Source organism: Neophocaena asiaeorientalis, unplaced genomic scaffold (assembly GCF_003031525.2).
Source record: "Neophocaena asiaeorientalis asiaeorientalis breed wild unplaced genomic scaffold, Neophocaena_asiaeorientalis_V1.1 scaffold177, whole genome shotgun sequence".
Lineage (NCBI taxonomy): Eukaryota > Metazoa > Chordata > Mammalia > Artiodactyla > Phocoenidae > Neophocaena > Neophocaena asiaeorientalis.
In genome coordinates, this window is record NW_020172779.1 from 15,638,188 (window position 1) to 15,660,253 (window position 22,066).

The 22,066-nt window shown below is 52.9% G+C and overlaps 1 protein-coding gene across 1 annotated transcript in view; it reads right to left on the reverse strand.

Moving 5' to 3' along the window:
- NDRG1 (N-myc downstream regulated 1) overlaps nt 1-22,066 on the reverse strand; it is a 56,165-nt gene that overhangs the window by 33,276 nt on the left and 823 nt on the right. Inside the window, exons 2-3 of the mRNA XM_024741008.1 lie at nt 11,031-11,111; nt 7,660-7,695 (exon numbers count right to left, since the gene is read on the reverse strand). Of these exons, the coding sequence (XP_024596776.1) occupies nt 7,660-7,695; nt 11,031-11,093 (99 nt within the window). The 5' untranslated portion in view covers nt 11,094-11,111. The remainder of the gene's footprint in view (nt 1-7,659; nt 7,696-11,030; nt 11,112-22,066) is intronic.

The following is a 22,066-nucleotide window of genomic DNA, read 5'->3' on the forward strand; positions in this document are numbered from 1 at the left end:
ATCTATCTCATCACGGTGTGACACTGGGCAAGTCCCTTAAACCCCCGTCTCTTCAGCGCGGTTGGCAACAAAACCTCTTTTAAAGGGTTGTTTAGAGAATTAAATGAGATGATGCAGGAAGAGAGGGCAGCACAGTTTCTGACAAACAGCTGACGCTCAAGATACACCAGCTCTTACGACTCCCACGGTTTAGTATGTATCTAACAGTCAGATGGACCAAACTTAGGACTATCTCAATAGTACCCTTTGACGAGTTTCTCAACATCTCCAAACTGGTCTCTCATCTGCTAAGGAGAGTATCATTTCCCACCTTGGCAGGGAAGCCCTGAGACAACGGGTGGGCACGCAAATACCCATTTGTTCCCTTCCCACCTCTTCCCTCCCCTCAGTGGCCTTCCACAAAGTGGCTCCCCACCTGGAGCAGAAGGGGTAGGGCTGGATAATAAAGCATCTGCCAGCTCTGATATTCTTGGATTCTAGAATTCTAGCCAAAGAAAATAAACCAGAACCCAAAATACTCTCACTTTCCCCACTCATCAGATTTGCAAACACAACTGCCTAGTCTGATGCCAGAACCTTCTCTGCAGAGTCAGATCAAACCACTTCCTTCCTGCAGCCCCAGCACCTCAGGCCAGCCGCCCACCCAGCTCTGTGCTCTGAGGGCTCCAGAGCCTCTCCAAGGGGGGACAAAGTAGGGTCTCAAGAGCTGCCCATCCTAAGGTGACGTCAGGCCAGAAGAGATAAGGCCGAGATGCCATCTGCTCTGGCAGCTAAGCTGTCTCCTAAGACAGCAGATCTGGAGCTGCTTCTCACTGAGGACCTCTGGGCTAACAATGTGTATTTTGATTCATGCAAAAAAAAAAAAAAAAAAATTCTCGACCACTTTGGGAAAGGAAACGAGTCTGCCCAATTTAGTCAAAATGCTGAAGTACCAAATACTCCTCGAAAAATAACATTGGCTGCTTTTGGACACACACAGTGAGGCAGCTCAGCCTCCTTAAACTCAACTCCCAAAGCGCTGCCCAGACAGGGCCCTGATTCCATGAGCCGTAAGGACCAACTAAATAGAACAGATGGAAGTGGGCTGCCGTTGAGGCATGTCAGTTCTCGGGTCCTTACAGCAGCTCCCCCTCAAGGGCTTGAACATAAACCCACCATAGCACTGTTCAGATTATCTACCTGGCCAGATCCTTTTTGATAGAAATTGCAAAGGTGACCTAGAATCTAGCACTGCAGTACATGTCGTGGTTGAGAGAGCTGATCTGGGGCAGAGTTGGGTTCGATGCGGCCCCTGCACAGTCGCTGGCCATGGGAAAGCCTCAGTTTCCTCATCTGTCAAGAAGGCATGAGGGTACAAAGTCCCAAAAGATTCAACAAAAGCCCCTGGGAAAGCCTGGGCCCCCGCCTGGCTCCTCAGAGAAGCTGAAGCCCACAGCAGGCAGGAGACTGTCGTTTTGCAGGAGCTCCCGCGTGAATCCAAGGTCAGGGTGGGTGGGAGAGTCTCCGCGCTGGTACGCTTTGCAGCCACGCTTTGGCCACCGCTGACCAAGGTGCTGTCAGTCTCTGCTCCCCGCCCCGTGACCCAGAGAACGTCAGCCATCACGGTGCATGGCATCCTCTGAAGGACATCCTTCAGCGACCCACGCCCACGATTTTAGAGACTGCTGGAAATCTGGGAAACCTTCACAGATATCACGAGTCAACAAGATCTAGTAACCAAATCTAAATGAATATAGTTTTATCCAAAGGTCATTCTGGAAACAACCTTGACAAATTGTCACTCGGCACTCGGATGCAGCTCAAATATTGTGATTCATTTGTAAGATGGATCCTATTAACAGCTTACAGGAAGAATACATTTCGCCCTTGGAGGACTCAGAATCCAAGCCAGAGGGACCTCTGCATGTGCCAATGCCTCTGCATGGGTGATCGGTCCCTAATCTCCTCCTGTCATATGACTTCACAAATCACTCAGGTCTCAGTCCAACGTCACCTCCTCCAAAAGCCTTTCCCGACCCCTTAACCTGCCCCATCTCATCAACCTGCACCATCATCTTCCAAGCCCCTACAGTAGCTGGGGTTGTCATTTTGCTGAATCCTTCATGTGTGCTGCCTCCCCCTTCTAGGGAGTCAGGAGGCTGGGTGCAATCCTAGCCCCACCCCTCTCCCACCCCGTGACCTCAGGCAAGCGACTGAACCTCTCTGCGCTCAGGCTCTCCATCTGTCAGATGAAGACAGAGTTTGTTGTGAGCAGTAGGAAAGCAAAACCCGGCAACACGCTGGGAATATGGTGCTGAGCTATTCGTTTAGAACTGAAGCCCCTGGAAATAGGGCTCACTGCCTGTCAGGCTCACTCCAGTATCCCCAGCACCTAAGACAATGCCAGACACAGAGCTGGCATTTGTTCCAGGAACAAAGGAATGCACAATTGGGAAAACGCATCCACCTCCCAGGACAGCTCTGGGACTCACTGGGAGGGCTCAGCCCAGGCTGGGGCACGATGTTGATGAGCCGTCTCCTGCCTCCCCAGCCCCTCGCCGAGGCTAACCTCTGTGGTCTTCAGGTTGCCACTCTGCTGACGTTGAGAGGACGTGGCAGCCTGCCCACTCCAGCCTTAGCCACCTTCAAGTTCGCCTGCGCAGGGCCCAAACTCCTGTCCCCTGCTCTTGCTACTACCTGTGCCCGGAGAAGGGAGCGCGTAACAGTGCTTGGCAAACTGTCAAGAGTGACACAGAAGCGAGGAATTATCTTCACAGAGGAGAGATAAACTACGTTTTCCAGGTTTCTTGAATGACCAAAATTTTAGCAATCTACGATAACCATAGGACTCAGCAATTCCACTTTGGGTACGTACCCAAAAGGACTGAAAGCAGAGTCTTGGACAGGTGTAGCACACCCATGATCACAGCAGCAGTATTCATAGCAGCAGAAGGGTGGAAGCAACCCCAGTGTCCACTGGTAGATGAAAGGCTAATTAAAATTCGGTCTAGACATATAGAGGAGTATTATTCAGCCTTAAAAAGGAAAGACATTCTGACACAGGCTACAGCGTGGATGAAACTTATCCCACGTGACATTAGGTGAAAGAAGCCAATCACAAAAGGACGAACGCTGTGTGATGCCACTTACGTGAGCTACTTGGAGGAATTAAATTCTTAGAAACGGAAAGTAGAATGGTGGTTGCCAGAGGCTGGGTGGAGGGGAATGGGGAATTAGTGTTTCATAGGGACAGTTACAGTTTTGCAAGATGGAAAGCGTTCTGGAGGTTGCCAATGGGAAGGGGGTGGGGGAGGGATGGACTGGGAGTTTGGGGTTAGTAGATATAAACTGTTACATATAGAATGGATAAACACCAAGGTCCCACTGTAGAGCACAGGGAACTCTATTCAATATCCCGGGATAAACCATAATGGAAAAGAATATAATAAAGGAGTGTGTAAACTCGTGTAACTGAGTCTCTTCGCTGTGCAGCAGAAATTAATGAAATTTTGTAAATCAACTATACTTCAATTAAAAAATTAATTTAAAAAAATTTTTTTAAAAAGAAAGAGTGCTGAGATGGAGGGAAGTAATGGTTGCCCTATATTATGGATGTACTTCATGCCCCTCAAGTGTGGACACTTAAAAATGGTTAGGATGGTAAATTTTATGTTGTCTGTGTCTCACCACACACACAAAAATAAAAATTGGAAGAACTTCATGATACAGTTGGTAGAGCAGGTGTGTTATTGGACCAATACTGATTGGGAAACATCACATCAGGGTTCCCCTCTGTCACTGTCCTCTCTACACAAGGCTGGAGCGAATTTCCCCATTTCACAGATGAGGAAACTGAGGCTGAAGGGAGGTGAAGCATCTTGCTCTGGGTCAAACAGCCAAGAAAGGGCAGACCCGGCTCTCGAGTCTGGTTGAATCTGTGGCCTTGACCTTGGGGAGGAGGGACATCCAAAGGCTGCTGCAGGAAGACAAAACCACAGAGGGGATGGCTGCTTCCGTGGCGGGAGCGGGACCAAGAGCTGACATTTCAGTGACAGAGAAAGTACGTTAGTCACCCTGCCCGGAGCCCCGCCCCAGCCCAGCCCCGAATGATCAGCCAGCCCCTGGGGCTGCCACTCAAGCTTCACAGCCCCCTGAGCCCATCAAATAGCCAGGGCCGCGGCTGCCACAGCTGCTGCATCTTTGCAGCTCTACTGCCCTGTCACTCGTCTCTCCCTGTTCTCAGGAGGGTGGGAAACGACCAGACAGAGGATCACATGTCATCACCCTCAGCTGCCCGCACCTCACAACCCTGGACAAATGATTCCCCTCTTTCTCTGTCCTTCAGTTTCCCCAGGTGTAAACTGAGGGGCTGGGTGAGCCAAACCTGGGACCCCTGGAGACAACTTATTCACCTCCCACTTTCCCAGAGCACCCCCATGTACCCAGCGTCCTGTGAGACAAGAGACCAGCGAGGGGAGCTCTGGCCCGGGGACGGGAGAGGCAGAGACCTCGGCCCGGGAACGGCACAGTAAGAGCACTGGCTTCCTTCCCGCTCCGACAGACCTGGGTGGGATACCCAGTCCCAGCCTCCGGCCTCAGTTTCCCCATCTGAACGATGAAGATAACGGTACCTCTGCTTATGCTGTTGTTGAGGAGTTAAATGAGATATTGGCCGGGAAGCCCTTAGCACAGGGCCTGGCTCGCAGGAAGCACCATTAAACCAGCCTCATCAGGCGTGGGCAGAACGGGAAGCTCTCAGGGCTGGAAGAGGCAAGGCCCGGGGTCTGGTGGCACCTTCCTGTCACTGCAGGGGACCTCAGGCAAGTGGCTTCCGAACCCTGACTCTCTTCTTCTTAAACAAGTATAACAGAGTAGAACCAGAGGCCATGTCCCATGAGACCAAGCGCTCCTTGAAGACCGGGGTCTGTGTTCTGGGTGCCGATACAGCCAGTGAAGTGATGGGTTCGGGTCCCCCAACCTTTGATGGCCTAGAAGGTGCAGGGAGCTAACAGTCTGAGTCACAGTGGGACGAACGAACCAGACATGGTCGGTCGGTGATGGGTGGGGCTGAGTGACTAGCCGTTGTCCTGGGCCTGAGCTACTCATAGCCCCGCCTCCTGGCTCAGTCTTGGACCCAGGGAGCTGCCCTAGTCCTACCCATCCCAGGTCCCTCTCTGTTCCTCTGCACAAAGGTGGGCTGAGCCCACCGGGTGGCCTGGCTTCTAGCTCTAGTAGGGCTGCAGGCTCAGTCAACACCACCCCGCTGAGCCCCCGCCAGCAGTGACCCCAGAGGAGAAAGTGTGCCTGGAGGTCTGACCACGTTTCCTCCCACCCCTGGGGACATGTGCAGGGGGGAGCTGGTGGCTCAGGGGGTTCCCAGACCCCGGAGTCTAAGGGTCACTTCCACATGTCCATCCATGCCTATGACCTGCATTCTTGCAGAGTGTGGCCTCTGCTTTCTGAGCAGTAAGCCCGCTGTGAATGGCACTGGTGTCTGAGTTACAGCCGGGAGAGATGGGGAGAGGGCCCGGAAGTCGGGGGGGCCTCCCTGTCTGCATGACCTGGAGGCACCACTCATCTGCAATAAGGTGATACCAGAACCCACACCCAGGGCTCTTGCAAAAAGTAAATGCGTGCACTTAATTTAATTAAATTAAAGTAAAGGCGGCCTGCCCAGAACAGTGCCTGGCACATAGTAAGGGCTCAAAATCAGTCATTCTTACTGTTTTATTAATTTTACAGATGGAGGGTAAGGGAGGCTCAGAAGAGTTGAGTAACTTGTTCAAGGGCACACACCTTGAAAGGGTCAGCTAGAATTAAATCCGGTTGGCCTGACTCAAAAAAGGGGGAAAAAAAGATGCTTTTGTTCAAGATGCCATGACATCTCAGCTGTGGCCTGACTGTGGCAAGTTTCACCGTCTGGGTGGCTCAGTTTCTTCATTCATAAAATGGGGAGATGCCAGCCCTGATCTGAGTTCATCCACTGCAGATGCACCGAGAGGCTGGGACAGCAGCGATGCTATAAACCCAGGGCTGATGAGTCAGAGAGCTGCTCCTGGGGGGTGAGAGGGCATCTCCAGGCTCAGCTGCTTTTAATCACAAACCCCTGGGGTGGAAATGACCTGTCCCAGACCAAGCTGTACCTGCAGACTGCCCCAGACGCCCACTGACAGCGAGGGAGGCGAGAGGGCCCCAGGCTGGAAGGACCTCCCTCGGGCAGGCGGCATCCCTGCCAGCTCACGGAGTCACCTTCAAGCCAAGCCAGCACCGCTCTTAAGTAAAGGGCACGTGATGGCTGCTAACCCTTGCTCAGGCTGCCTGCTGACACAGACGCTGCTAGGAGGCCGTAAAAGCAGGTTTCATAGTCAAATCACACCGGGCACTGTCTAGCCATGCAACTGAGGGCCAGGCACGCTTAACCTCTGAGCCTGTTTCCCCAGCTTTAAGAACAGAGACAGCAATCCCGACTGCATAGCGCTGCTGGGGTTCAGTGGGGTGTCCCCTGCAGAGTTCAGGTGTCACACGTCTGGATGTCCAGGGCCTGGTGCACAGTGGGGGTGTAATAAGTGTGCTCTGAACAAGTCAGTGTTACCCAGTAGGATGTGTTGGCCTCAGAGAACAAACGGCCGGACAGAAACCAACACCTCGGACACACCCTGTGGGTTCCACGGGCGCGGGTCAGGGGGGTCTCCAGGTATAGCCAGGATGACGCATAAGTGCACTAAGGCCCACACACCTTGAGTGTGATCTTCGCACATTCACCTCCCTGATTTCACCCCAGCCGACGTTTCCAACCCCTCTCCCTCTCTCCCCTCCCTTCCAAAGACAACGCCAAGATTCCCAGCCTCTGGTGGATGGTGGGCCGATCGTTGAAATACGAGATTCAGGAGGATGAGTGAGCTATTTGGCGTGGAAGGGGGTGAAAGGTATGATGGAGACGCAGGGCTCAGAATGGGCCGGAAGCCCGGGCACCTGTGTGATGTGCAGGCAGAGGTCCAGGTGAGCGTCACGGCCTGCGTCTGGTCTCTCTTCGGTCTGTCTTTTCCGGGAAGCCCACAAGACCTGGATGTGCTCAGGCTTCCGGCTCCACCCCCAGCACCTGGCACGGCATGGGGCCCATGCAGCTTTGGGATAATGAGTCCAGGATTTACAGTTCCTGAGGTTCTGACCCGCCCCTGGGCCATGAGAGGCCAACCCACTCTCCCCAAAACTTGTTCTTGGACAGACCTTCAGATGCACCTCCCACCTAGCTCTCATGTCAACCTGGAGCAGAGATGGAGCCAGAAAACCACAGAGAAGGCTGGTTTCACTTTCCCAGGCACAGTCAAGAACGTCAAGCCTCTGCTTCCTCCATTCCCTCCCATCGCAGGGTCCCAAGCCCACTCAGTGTCTTGCCATTCCCTCCACACACGCCCCACAGCTCTGCCCAGCTCTGCAGGGTTGAAGGGGGCTGGATATCTGTCCTGCTTTCACAGGGGGTAACTGGCTCCTACGCCCTTGGCCAGAACTCAAACGCACTTCTCTCCGGGGAGAGAAGCTGAGTGTGGGGAATCAGCTGAGGCCACTTCCTTCTCTCCCCTTACCCCTAACATCTGAACACTGATCTAACCAATGGAAGAAAGAGGAAAAGAGAGAAGACAGAGTAGGAAAGGGGGAAGGGAAGGCACGTCTTCTACTTGCCTGAACATCAAACTCTTGCAGGAGGCCAGTGATGGTCTGTGGAAAGACAAGAGACATGGTCAGTTTCATCAGTTTCCCGGGGCAGAGAAATTATGTCAGAACACACGGACCTCTCCATGCCCTGAGTCTGTTATATCTACCCTATGTCCTCTGTGGGGCCTCTCTAATGCCTTACAGAGACAGACTTTTCATCTCAAAGAATTGCAGTCCAGCAGAAAAGTAGACACAGTAGATGGATTCCTTTTTGACTGCAGCCTTAGTGAAAAAAGATCTGAAGGTCTAAGCTGACCACAAGCTTGAGAGATACAGGACTGTAATTGCCTATTAACTGATCTCTCTGTCTCCACCTATGTGCTACACTTTTAAAGCTCAAACCTGACCATGTTACTGCCTTTAAATTTCTTCTGCAACAGCCTATCATCTAGATTAAAATCCAGTCTCTCATGGGTGGAAGAGGAGAACAGACCATTTCCCTCAATCCAACAATTCTGAGTGTCCAGCCCAAATTCCATCTTTCACCAGAGCTGACACTGGCAGGCCAAGCCCAGGAAGACAGGAAAGGGGCCCTTGTCCCCTGGGTAGCAGTGAAAGTACAGCTCAGAGTCGAAGTTGGAGCCACCTGGGCCAAAATTTCCAAGAGATGTTACTGGCATGCTTTCCTCTCAGCTCAGAGATGGAGTTCAAACACCCCCTGAAAGCGGAGGCCCAGTTAGACCCACCACTACCCACCATGAAAGAAAACAGCTCAGCAGAGCAAAAGGCAAAAGAGGTGACAGAAGGGGAAGGAGGACCCCTTGGGACAGCCAGGGGTTGGAAGATAAGATTGTAACAGCCGCCTGCTGAGAGAGATTAAAATAGCTTCACACCCCCTGGGGCTGGGGTTAAGAACATTAGGGAGTTTGATAAATTCAGGTGGAAGCAAATGTGGCCAAAAATACTTCGTGTGTGTGTGTGTGTGTGTGTGTGTGTGTGTGTGTGTGTGTGTTGCTAGGAGAGAGTAGAAAAGCTATTCTGAAGAACCCTAACCTTCAATATGTTAACAAGAGTGCAGAGGTCATCGAGATTGAGGACAGACATCAGGAAGAACTTCCCAACAGCAAACCTAATTAAAAACGCTTTGCTGAGTCAATCTAAGGAATTGGAAGGTTTACTTCCATCTAAACCTTGAAAGAAAGGGTCAATACCTACTTAGAGACAGGCTGACATGTAACCTGGAGTTGACAATCTTTTAGACGTTTGTTTGAGAAGTAAAATTTTCCAAGGGTGGCACTGTGCTGCCTAAAATATACAAATGCTGTGTTTAAAAACGCTTTTACCCTTGCACTCAGCGATGCCACTTGGGGAGTTTACCTTAGAGCTGCACCTGCGTGTGTACGAAATGACGTACATGTAAGATCCAACGAGTGTATGAACATCCTGCAGCACTGTTGGCAATGGCAATGCGGACCCAAGTGTCCACATACGGGCACTGGTCAAATAAATGTGGTGGAACACTGTGACACTGGAAAGAGAGAAGCAAGTGCTCTATGGACTGACGTTGGAAAGGTCTCCATCGTAAGTGGTTAAATAAATAAAGCAAAGCATGGTATACTATTTCATATGGTTTTTCAAAAGGGATAAGAATATGTTGATATGTATTTGTATCACCTAGGGGTTGTTTTTTTTCTTGTATGTTTGTTTGCTTTTCAATACTGCGTCAAAGATTCAGACAGAAGAGGAAATGGATTTGGAGCATGAATAGTGAATAGTATTGTAGCTGGCAAACTATGGCCCTCCCCATTCCTCCACCTTTTGTTTTGTAAATAAAGTTTTGTTGGAACACAGCAAGCCCATTTGCTTACATATTGTCTAGGGCTGCTTTCATGCGGTAACTATAAAACTGAGTAGTTACAACAGAGACCATGTGGTCCTCAAAGCCTAAGATATTACCATCTGGCCCTTTATAGCAGATGTCTGCAGACCCCTAGCATGGCAATGATCTCAAGCATTCTGCAGCTTTGCCTGGCCTGGCTTCTAATACTAGCTGTGTCACCTATCCAAATGAACTTGGGCAATTCCCTTCCCAACAAGACCAGCTTCCTTATCTATATAATGGGAAATAGAAAGTTGCCTCCCACTTTCATAATGAAAAGTCCATGAACTAACGGACATAAAACAGAGCAGCCACTAGCAGAGTCATAAGCCCATTCCAGTGGCAGCTGGCCTGAGCTTGGCTCCAAGCCCCACATTTTGTAACCATGTGACCGACCCAAGAGGACAAATTAACCTCCTGGAGACTCAGCTTCCTCTTCTGTAAAATGGGAACAATCAATGAACCTAGTTTCTAATCAACCACAGCCTTACCCTTCCGTTTAGCAGGAGAAAACCCATGAAGTGTGACTGGCCCAGAGACAGGCACCCAGGACGTGGCTCATGCATGCGAATTTTACTTTCAAAAGCATTCAGTTGACCTTAGAGTAACTGCACTTTTGAACCTGAGCTTTACATTTTAAAAGAAGGTGTCTCATCACTGGCCGTTGTGAGGCTCCGTGAAAACTGGGACACGAACATAGTTTAAAAATACAGCATCAACTATGTAAATGAAAAGCTTTTTCACATCCATCCACAGCCGGTCCAGGATGGATCATGCCAGGCTGGGCTGTAGGGCAGGGGCTTCTGTTTCCAACAGGGAGGCCTTGTCGACCTGAAAGCTTTGCCCAAAAAGATGGTAATAATTGTAGCAACAAGAGCTCATGAGCAAAGCTGGTCCCCTTCAGGGCGGACAGGGTTCTAACGGCTCCACATGAATGAACCCACTCTATCCTCACCCTGGCCCCATGACATAAGTCCTAGTGTCACTGTTTTTTAAAGTTGGGGCCTGGAGCACAAAGAGGTCACAGGATTTGCCGGTGGTCACAAAGCTGCTGGGTGTCATAGGCAGGATCTGAACATAGAGAGTCTGGTCCCAGTGTATGTGGCCTTAACCTCTAAGCTACGGGGCAGACAGAGTCGATGGACAAAGGACTTCATGCTGCAGGTTTTAGAACCACGGGACGCCAGAGGTGGAGGTGATTAGAGGAACTCTGGTTCAATGTCCTTACTTCACAAATGAGATCAGTGAGGAGAGGGCAGAAAAGCCAGCGGTGGGTGAGAGGCCTGGCCACAGTGCCTTAGCACTCGGGAGCCAAGCTGGGACTTGAACTGGTACTTCTTGTCCCTTTGCATCCCTGGACAAGGTGACCTGTGGAAACCAGGAAGCAGTGGGCATGTGCGTGTGTGTGCATGTATACACACATGGCAGTGTACATGCACGCGTGTTCCTGTTGTGCGTACACGTATGCCCGTGTACGAGTGGGCACGGGACGGGGTTAGCCAGGGGCATCTCCACTCACCTCCCCTTTCTCCACCAAAGGCTTCACCTCAGCGAGGTCCACGTCCTGCAGCTCCCGAGACATGTCCCTGCTGTCACCTGCCTACAAAGGGACAGAGACCAGGAGGTTAGCGCTTCCTGCTGAGACATGTTTTCAGAAAGGAGCAAATCTGAGGCCAGGGAGCAAGCCTTCGCTTGCACAACCCAGCAGCTCCTACCTCCTGCCCACCGCCCCATCCCATCCCACTCTTGCCCCTGGGGACCCAGGGGAGTAGATTTCCTAGGATGGGAAACTGAGGCTTACGGACGCATCTACACTCAAAACCAGGCCCTCACGCCCAGTCCAGGACCACCCACCACACCGAGGACGTTTCTCCCTGCATTTTAGAAGGAGCTCCACATCGCTGAGCCCAAAGTCAGGCAGCCCCAGCTTGACGACCAAAAGGGGGCAGAAGGTCGCGGAAGCCCGCCACAGGCAGGCGTGGCACTAGCTTCCTCCTTCTTCCTCCTCAAACTAGAGGGGCCCCAACAGAGGGGCGGCCACGCAGATGCCCCCGTGTCCAGCTCTGTGCAGGGCACTCTGCTCCATGCTGGGGGAAGAGGGGCAGGGGGCAGGGAACACCTCACGCCAAGGGGTCTGACACTGACCACTCAGGAGGATTTTGAAAGAAAAAGGACTTTCGAGGCAAAAAGCACTGCATGAGCCAGATCAGGGGTGGGAGAGCAGGGGTGGGGAGGGCTGGGGTGGGGGCAGAGATCGGGGAGCGGCAGAAGAGGTCCTCCTTGGCTCTGACGCCCAAGCAAGTGCAGAAGAAGCCAAAGAGCTAAGCTGAGCCGAGTTCGGGCGGCGGAAATGCCACCATAATCGACTCCCTGGGGAGCGAGGCTTGGGCGGTGACAGTTACTGAGCGCATACCTGGGTGCCTAATCAAGGACCTGGTGGCATAAACGTTTCTTGTTACGGATGAATAGTCAAACTGGGAGAACGAAGCGCCCACCAGTACCGGGGTGAGGCACAAAGAGTCCAGAATGAGGGTTCCGGGCTGCAGGCAGAGGCCGACGAGACAGGGTGAAGAAGTAAGTGACGGGAGGAGGCCAGGGACCCTCAGGTCATAGACCCAGACCTTCCGCGTCGGCTACTTGGTGAAAAGCCGCCTGACCTCGGCCCTCACGCTGCTCCTTTCCGGGATGGGGACCTCGCCCCAAGCTCCCCGCAGACGTTAACAGCCAGAGAGAGAATGCAAGTCTCTGAACTTCCAGCCCGGGGCTCCTCTGAAGATCCAGCTCCCCGAACCCAGAAGAGCCCTCTTTGTGACACACCTCTCAGAGGTCAGCGGGCGACAGAGCAGGGGCCACCCGGCCCCCAGCCCTGTGCCGCTGTACATGGCATTCCGTGGGCAGGTCCCCTGGGATGCTCGGGTCTGGGGCCCCGGCATGATTTTCCCCAGTAGATAGCCAGCCCCACAAGAATGCCTTTATGCAGCCTTTGGAGTCCAGGCTCCAGAACATTCTGAAAACAAAGTCGGTTTTATATTTGTGAACATTGCTGGGCAGCTGCCAGCTTGGAAGCAGGAGGCATGAAAAGCCGTCTGTCGGCCTTGCTAACTCAGCGTGTTCGTGGTCCCGAGACCCTGGCCGTGGGACACCTCGCCTACACAGCGCAGGGAGACTTCCAGAAGCCCGGGGCTCTGGCAACGCCACCGTTCGTGCTCAGAGGGAAAGGACTTTACATTTCACAGGGGCTCCTTCAGAAGCCAGGGATGAAGTCGGGGTCTCCCGCTGCCCCCTGCGCGGGCCCAGGCAGGCCTCCTTCAGCCCCCTGTGCGAGTTCCTTAGGACAGGTAGCCTACCTGGCCCCTTCCCTTCCCTACCTGTAGCTCCTAGCATCACGGCCAGGTGCAAAGTCGGGCCTCAACCCGCCTGTTGAATAGACAGATGAACGGCTTTCGTGCAGCTTCAGAGCAATGTTTGTACGTAAATTCACTCTTACATGATCACCAGACCACAAGAGTGAAACACTGTGAAAACAGGTCTACATTTATAGGGGCTCATCCCAGGCCGCAGTTCAGCCCGGTGTGCTCAGGTCTCCTTGGCTGCCAGGTGCCATGATCCCACTAGACTGTTGGCCTCTACCTGCCCCCTCATCCTCCTTCAGAACAAGAAATAGTTCAAGTCCAACCTTCCTGGCTTCCCAAACATGCTCCCAGAGAAATCTCTTTACTCCACGCCTTCTTTTTCTTCCGACAACCCAGCTTCCCAGACCCCAAGAGACAGTGGGTTGAAAACTGGCACGCATCCCTTGAACATCAGCATTTGAGAATCGCTGCTTTGGGCGGGTTGGGTGAGGGCGCCTCCCGGAGCCCCGCCCTCCATGTGCTCAGGGCCTTGGGGAGGCTCAGGGCGGAGCCCACGGAGAGCTATCCCGGTGTTTGTCTAAACGAGGGTGATTCTTCCCCCCACCCTCCATTTGGCACTGTCTGGAGACATTCTTGATCATCGTGACTGGGTGATGCTACTGGCATCTAGTGGGTGGAGGCCAGGGCAGCTGCTAATCACCAGACAGCGCACAAGATGCTCCCGCGGCAGAATTATCTGGTCCCAGTAGGGAAGAGGCTGAGACACCCTGGCCTAGACCAAGAAGCAGCTAGTGAGGTCCCCAGGACGCTGAAGTCTGCAGGGAGACCAGATAAAGCAGAGGGACGCTCCAGTTCTCCTTGTCCGGGGCAGGGGGGTGCCTGCAGCCCCGGGGCAGCCTGTAGCTGATAACCGTAACTGCAAATGTCCCAACAGGAAGAGTTGACCGGGACCTCCGTCTAGGTCACTGCCCGCAATAACCAAGGCTGCCCAAATGGGCTGCAGGAGGTGCACCTTGAACCTTCCCCCTCCCCATGCCCCCCACCGCCCTCCCTGCGCTACTGGAGGAGCAAGAAGACAGCCTGCTTGGCACCCAGCTCTGCCGACTTAGGCCACTTGAGGCCAGCCCTCACCCTGTCTCTGTCGCCTCAATCCAAAAACTTCGCAAACTTTTGGTTCAGAAGCTGTTTGCCTGAAGGAAAGCTTATAAGGAAGTTCAGTACATAAAAATGGATTGTCTTTAAGAAGAAAGCTGACGTGCTTTGGGCGAAGCCAGGGACATCTCCCAGCAGCCCCTCGTGCCCCCCCTTCCTATCATCTGCCACGGCCCCCCTGGCAAGACTAGCCCTCAAAGACCATCTGAGTTCCAGCAAGCGTGGACTGTACGGCGATTTACTCGGAGGTGGCTTTCCCGTACAGTAGGTTCTCATGCGACAGGCACTGAGCAGAGAGAGAAAGGACCCCTGGTAGCTCCGTTGACGACTCTACTATGTGACAAGTCAGGGACCGATGGGAGGTGACCTGATTTGGGTGCTCTGGCTGGTCCCCCCGCCCCCACCAGGTGCCACTCGGAGGGTCACACCAGGGTCACTCCCCGCAGCCGACCTGAGGCCCAACTTGGCTCAGCCAGCTCTCTCCCTGCACTTGAGGCCGAGCGTTGGATGCCCGTCCCCGCCCTTCTCCACGGCCTCCTGAAAAGTCCCAGCGCAGCGTCGGACTGAAAAGGGCTGAGGCAATCATGCAATGGACAGGGGGTGACAGGGCCAGGCCACGCAGGGCACAGGGGTGGGAGCTCAGGAGTCCGACTCCCAGCCACCCTGCAGCATGGGGATGGGGCCGTACCTGCCAACTGTGTCTCAGCACAGAAGGAAGCCGCTCCAGACAGGAAATGAGGTTGGGACAGGCCTCCTTCTGCTAAAACCCCACTCCGTGCCCAAAACAGGGCTCCAGGTCACAACGCCAGCTGCCAGACTGGTTTATACCACATTTTCCTTTCCCACCTACTTGCCCAGAAGGAATTCTGAGAAAACCAACATCGCAGAAGTGAAAGGTAGCCAGGAGCTAGGCGGGGAGACTTGAGGGTCAGACCTGGGCATCACCACTGATTGGCTCTGTGATCTAAACTCTGAGCCTCAGTCTACTCATCTATAAAATGGGCACAACAACTCCTGTTCCCAGTGAGCAGCAGCGGGGCTTAAATGAAACTATGGCACGGAGAATGTGGCAAATAGCTGCTTAATTAATCAGTGCACTTTTCTGGCTGCCTCAGAGACCGCGGACATCTGTGGGGACACAAGTCTATGTTTTATACATTCTTAGTCCCCGAGTGGCCCAGCAAGCAGGGGACACAGAGAAGAGCTTCAGCAGGTGCCACATGGGTTTCCAGCAATCAGACCCAATGCACCATCACACAGGTCAATGAGTAACAAAGGCCCAAGGGGGGCGGGCAAATACCTTTCCAGTTCAACAGACCCAGGAGTCAGTCAGCAATTAGCTGGACTTCATGGGTTACAGGGAAGCCAAGACTGAGATTTGTCCAGAGGAGGAACATAGGTGACCTCGGGGACTGGGAAGGCAGTGGGCAGAGAGGCATTTCAGGCAAAGAGGTCACATGAGAGCTGTTAACCAGTCACCGGGAGAGCGAGGGGACACAGAGCCTGGGATTCTCAAAAACCCTGGTAGAGCAGCAGGAACACTGCTTAGGAGTTGGGGCATGGGAACCCCCCCACATGACTTTCCCCAAGTCATTCATCCCCTCCCTGGGCCTTGGCTTCCCATCTACTAAATATGTGGTGTGTGTTCTATGGACAGCACATGGTCCCCAAAGCTCAGGATGGATGGGAGCCTAGGCGGGAGTGTGCTGCACGCAGACAAAAGGGCCGTGCACCCTGGGGTCCTACCAGGGCCCCATGCAGCTTGGCTCTGCCTGGATCCATCTGCCCTGGGAACCTGGAAGAACCTCTCCTCCCGGCCTCGACCCCTCCCTGTCCATTAAACAGGAGTCTCCCTCCAGCTCTGGCACTCTTCTAGCAAGCCACACAGGGGGACCTATCTGCAAGTTCTGCTGGGCCCCTAGAACTCCCCCGAGGCAGGGCGGGGGTGTCCAGCAGACAAACAACCAGGATGTGCTCTGGGAGCCCCAAGATGCACCCATCTCAGCAGGAGTGGCCAAAACCCTGCACACACACAGCAGGATCACAGCAACAAGAACTTCTATGGCACCTCCTGGGCTCCAAACTCTGTCCCTCCTTTGAGCTTTCCAGCAACACTAGAAGGTGGACCTTATCGTGAACAATCTGACAGGGAAAAACGGAGGCACAGAGAGATTATGAAATGTACCCCAAGTCACCAAGCATCAAGATGGCACAGCTTAAAGCAACCTTAAAGGGGACAGTTGACCACAACACCAGCTTACTCTAAATAGACATACATACCGTGCACCCAGCCCCAGGGTGAGGATGTGCTGAGGATGGGCTATATGTGTGCCCAGGAGGCTTCCCCTGTGTGGATCAGCTGGGGAAGTCATGTGTTTCTCCCTCTACCATGGGCAGCCCCCCAGAGCCACCACGAGAGGCCCCCTTCCCTGCAATACCACCCGGGATCTTCCTGTAGGTTCTCAGCCCCCCTGAGCCACCATGAGAGGCCCAGCCCACGTCTTAGACTTTTCTGTTCTCCCTTCACAATACCCAGAAGGACTTCTGTGTTTAGCTTTTCCCCAGAGTGCCTTCCTGACATGGCAAATCCAATACTTTGAAAAAGGGTTCACTGCATTGTTCTATCTGTTCCTCAAGGAGGTCCCTGGAAGAATGTGGATCCGATCATCCCAGCTTACAGATGGGTCACCTGAGGCTCAAACGCCAAGGCCCATGTGACTCCCTTAAGGCCTAGACTCCATCCTTCGACGTGGGTGCAGGTGTGCAGGGCAGGCGCAGGCAGACCACAGCCTCCTGGAGTCCTTCAGTGAAGCAGAGAGAGAGGGCCCAGGAGCGATTGTTGATAAGTTTGCATCGATTGTGACGGTCAGCCAGTGGTCCAGATTTTGTCTGCTCCAGAACACGCCTGGTTTCCAAGCCACATGAAAGCAGTGTTTTTTCTAGCACACTGGACTCTTTATAGAACAGAATTTAAAAGGGGGGCGGGGGGATCAATGGGTGCTGCTGTCGCCACAACATCTTCCCCGAATACAGGGATCCCCGGAAGGTTCCAGAGAACAGACCCCTGTCTGCGTTAACCTCAAGGAAAGTAGCCTTGGGGTATGCCTTGCCTCTTTCTGCCTTGCTGTGAATGCGTTCTTTGGTCCTTTCTTTGCCAAAGAGATTTTGATGCCAAGCTACCAGGCAGTTGGTGGGTTCTCTTGATGTTTTCTGGACCTTTCGAAACCCAAGGCTCTGGGGAGGGTGAGGAACTTGGTGGCCTTAACTCTCAATGTTTTTCTTAAGTAATAAACCTAGGAAAAAATATGGCTGGACTCATTGGACCTTCAAGAATGTTCCCCAGTTGAGGGGAAGGGAAGTCAAAAATAGGGCTTTCAAAAGTCAGTAAAACAGTGACAACACAATTGCGGAAAAGCAGATCAGACAATCAGAATTCCTCGAGGCCCCTGCTGCTTTGCATGGAGGTTGAACCTCGGCAGCATTCAACAAACTGACTGATATTGAAAGAATGAAAAAGGAATCACTAAAGAGAAGACACACCCAGCTGCATGCATTCCCCAGGTACCAGTCTAGAGCTGAAACGGAACTTGTCTGTGTTCGGCCAGAGCACAGAACCAACAAGAAGGTCAGGGAGTGTGTCTGGGACACAATAGCAGGAAGAGGGAGGGGCCAGCACTTGGTCCTCGCCCACCCCCTTCCCTGCAACACCACCCAGGATCTTCCTGTAGGTTCTCAGCGGAGTTTTGGCAGCCCAGCTACGCGTTTGGCAGAGAGAAGATCAGACCGTCTGCAGGGACGAGCAGAATGACGGAAGTCCAAAGGAGGATGCTGGGTGGGTTAGAGGATTTTTCTGAGAATCTGCGGGACAAGCATAGGCGGCACTGGATGGTCTGTGGGATAATTTGTGGAAAGCACACAGACGGAGCCAGTGTTCGCATTGGATGTGGATGTAGTTTCTTCCTACAAAACCCTTTGTCCCCGAGATGGGATGAGTGCCACGCTGACGGGATCAAATGGTCCTGCTGCTTCTACCCTCTGGATGGCCTTCTGACCTTTCCTACACAAGAGGGCCCAAGTTATTTCCTTAATAAGTGGAGGTTTCCTTTGGACCAACATTAATTGAGTGCCTACTAAGTGCCAGGCTCTCAGGTCTACAGGGAAAAGGGTGAATAAGGAGACAGCCCAGAATGATCCAAGAAGGGTACCTAACCCAGCCTGCCTGCCCGGAGGGGAAGGCCAGGGAGGGCTTTCTGGAGAAAAGAGACAAGTTCAATGATTAATAAGGAGAGGGGAAAGGAGGTGAAGGCTCCCAGCTAAGACAGTCCTCAGAATTACCTGCCTCGTAAGAATGCCTCTCACATCCACATTCAGAGAGGGCTGCCCAGAACCTTCTCAAAGCCAACAGGGTGGAGTCGGGGGTCAAGATGGGGGAACAGGATGGAACCCCGGTCCCCATCCACCTCTTTAAGCAGAGCTGCACATGGGTGTAAAATTTATATGTACAGAAGTTTCCACAGGTTTAAGGAGGAAAAAAAATCTATAAAAGATAAGGCCCCCAGACTGCTAACGAGTCCCATTTCCTACCACCTGTTGGAGGAACAGCCCTACCGGAATGGAAACGCCTGGAGATGGAGCCCGGGTGAGCAGGGGTTGGCAGGTCTTCAGTAAATGAAGTCAAGGATTGGGTCAAAGAGAGACCTCTGTGTGGACGCGAATTCTGTAATCTGGTCTGTCCTGTGGTGCCAAGTCAGATTCCCAGGATTACCCAGGTCTCTTCTCACAAGGCGCCCACCCTGGAGAGCTGGGCTCCATGCACACCTGATAAGAGTCCCCCACCCCTCCTGCCCACCCCCCTCCAACAAGCCTGGGCTGGCACAGCAGGGGGCCAAGTGAGTGTCCAGGGAATTTAACCTCCTCAGGTTCTGCAGCAGAAATGGCCAACCCGCCTGTCTCTGTCTCCAAACATAAAGAGAGAGAGCAAGCAGAAGGGCAGGGCTGGAACCAGACTGAGATCAGGGAGGCAGGAAGGGCTGCCCAAAATGAATCCAAGAAACAAAGTTCAAGTTCTAAAGACAGGTCCAGAAGGATGTGGGCGGGGAAAGGTCCAGGGCAGCTCACGTGGAACAGAACCCCATCACTTGATTCTGGACAAGCAAGTGACCTGTGCAAGCCTCAGTTTTCTGACCTGAGAAATGGCAAGGATGTCTCCTATCTCAACTGAACCAGGCGATGCCCTGAAATCACAAGTCACGTTAGCCAGATAAGAGCTACTTACTGAGTACTGTGTCCCCAGACCCTGGAGGTATGAGAAATGTGGCCAGCCCTTTCTTTTCCTCTCCCCCTACCCATTATTCTGGAGCAGGTACCCTCAACTCTGGCCGCCTTCAGTATACCCTACCCCCGGCCCAGCCCAGGGAGCTTTGAAACAATGCAGATTCCTGGCATATCCCAGACCTACAAGGCCTGGAAATCTGCATTTCAGACCAGGCTCCCATTACATTTTTATGCATTCAGCATAAGCCTAGCTTTTTTTTTTAAAATAAGTGTATTTATTTTACTTATTTATTTTTGGCTGCGTTGGGTCTTTGTTGCTGTGTGCGGGCTTTCTCTAGCTGCAACGAGCAGTGGTCACTCTTTGTTGCGGTGCGTGGGCTTCTCACTGCAGTGGCTTCTCTTTTTGTGGAGCATGGGCTCTAGGGGCGCAGGCTTCAGTAGTTGTGGCATGCGGGCTCAGTAGTTGTGGCTCGCGGGCTCCAGAGCTCAGGCTCAGTAGTTTTGGCGCACGGGCTTAGTTGCTCTGCGGCAATGTGGGATCTTCCCGGACCAGAGCTTGAACCCGTGTCGCCTGCACTGGCAGGCGGATTCTTAACCACTGCGCCACCAGGGAAGCCCAAGCCTAGCTTTTTGGAAAAACTTCAAGACATGAGTCCAGCATTGCAGGCGCTCCCACTGGTCTGGGTAAGTTTAGAACAAAGGTTCCTGCCGCTGATTGCCAAGGAAATGCATTGTCATTTGTGGAACTGATTGACAGCAAAGTCCCTCACGGTGTCCTCACAGGCGAGTACCGTTCTCAGTTCCTTCCACAGATTAACTCAATTCATATTTACACGTCCCAGTGAGACAGTGCTGTCTGTTATTCCCATTTTTCAGGGGAGGAAACTGAGGCCCAGAGCTCCTGATTGCCTCTCTGTACTTTTCATTCAAGCCCTTATGCAATCACCCCCAACACACTATCATGAAAAAGAACAAAGGCTTTCAAGTCTGACTCCCTGGGTTCTAAGTCTGGCTCTCCCACGTTCAGTCACGTGGCCCACAAGCAAGTCCCTTCAACATTCTTGGCCTTGGTTTTCTCATCCATTCAATGGGGCCAAGACAGCGCAAGCAGAGCTCTTGCAAAGATGAGATGGGATGCGAGGATGCAGCCACCGATCTGAAGAGAGAGAGGTCTTGTCCCTCCCCGGCCCCCTCTGCCTGAGTCAGGCCCCCTCCTTGCTAGAATCTCATGCTGAGTCATCACCCTGGCTTCCTTTCTGAAGCACAGGGCCTTCTGAGTCACGCCTTGGATGGGATTCTCTGGAGTTGGGTCCCAAGGAAGAACTGCAGCTTCAGGCCATCAGAAAAACACAATGCAATCTTTCTTCCCCTTCCTTGCTGAGGCAGCTCAGGCCAGATTTCAATGCACTGAGGGGAGGGAAAGGGGGGTCCAGCTCTGTTTAGATCTGGGGTCCCAGCTGGAGGAGGCAGCCCAAATCCCATCAACCACCGCTTAGCGGGGCTGCAGCCCTTTCTCACTAGACTGAGTCTGCTAATCTCTCAAGAACACACAATTCACACTGAAAATCAATCAATCACCCACATTCTGTCTGGAAAGTTTCCTTACCGGAAACTCAGTGAAGACCCAATTTATTTTGGCCCCTCTGACAGCAGAAAATAAATCTCTCAAGACAGAGACCCCCTTTCACCACCTTCAATCCCAGCCAGGAGACCCCTGGAAAGGGTCTTGGAGAGCCGATTCCCAGTTTCGGCTCATCCTTGGTAAGTCGTTCCCTGTCTCAGTTTCCATCTGTAAAATGGGTAGAAGTTGGACCAGAAAGTTGTGTGAGTTTTTAATTCCAGTCCAAATTATCAAACCAATGGATAGTAATCCTGGATTTGATTCTCAGGAGAGGAGACCCCAAGAGATGCTCCAAGGTCTCCTTGGAAAGCCCAGGCACATGCTACCGCCAAAAGGTCTACTGCCTCCTTGGCATGCTGGCTACCTGCGGGATCATCGGGGAGTGGGGCAGAAGAGAAGGAGCCATTCAATTCATTCAGCGTCTCTATTTGATCCCTGCCCAAGGACCTGGCCCTGGGCCAGGTGCCAAGTGATGGGGCGAGGCAGGCAACACCTTCTTTCTCACTCTCTAATGGGAGACAAGGTCCCACAAAGCTAAGAAGGGCCATCCCAGGCTTCAGTCCTTACACCAGAGCACTGTCCCTTTGGAGGTTTCCCAGCACTTCCGGACCACCTCTACCTCCCCTCCTCCCCTGACTCCCACCCTGTGCCGCTCCGTTCCAGCAGTTACCACCACAGAGGGCTGGGGGCTGCACCCGCACCTGCATTCCTCCCCCACTTGGTGAGCCCCTTGAAGGCAGGTGCCGGGGCCGGCACTCTCTGTACCTTGCTTATTTCAGTTCACGTTTGTGAAACTCAGTAACGACTCCAGAATTTCTATAGAGGAGGCTGTGCTGGAAGGTTTGCCTTGACACTGCATTTTTCATAGCAAGAACACGGTTTGTGTTTAGATATTTTGTTCTTTAGGAGAAGGTGAAGTATGGCTAATGGCCATTAGAAGGAGGCTAAAGCCCTCCTGCGTGGCCACTGGCTGAACTCTCTTCGAATCTTTAATCTTTCCCAGTAACTCAAAGGAACCAAACAAACTTCAAACTGAAGCGCCCAGGACATCTGCGAAGAAGAGTTGGTCTCGGGCACAAGACAACCGGGCCCTCCGCCACCAGATTTCCCTCCCCCACCAGCCGCCAGGCACCTCCCCCTTCCAAGCCACAAATC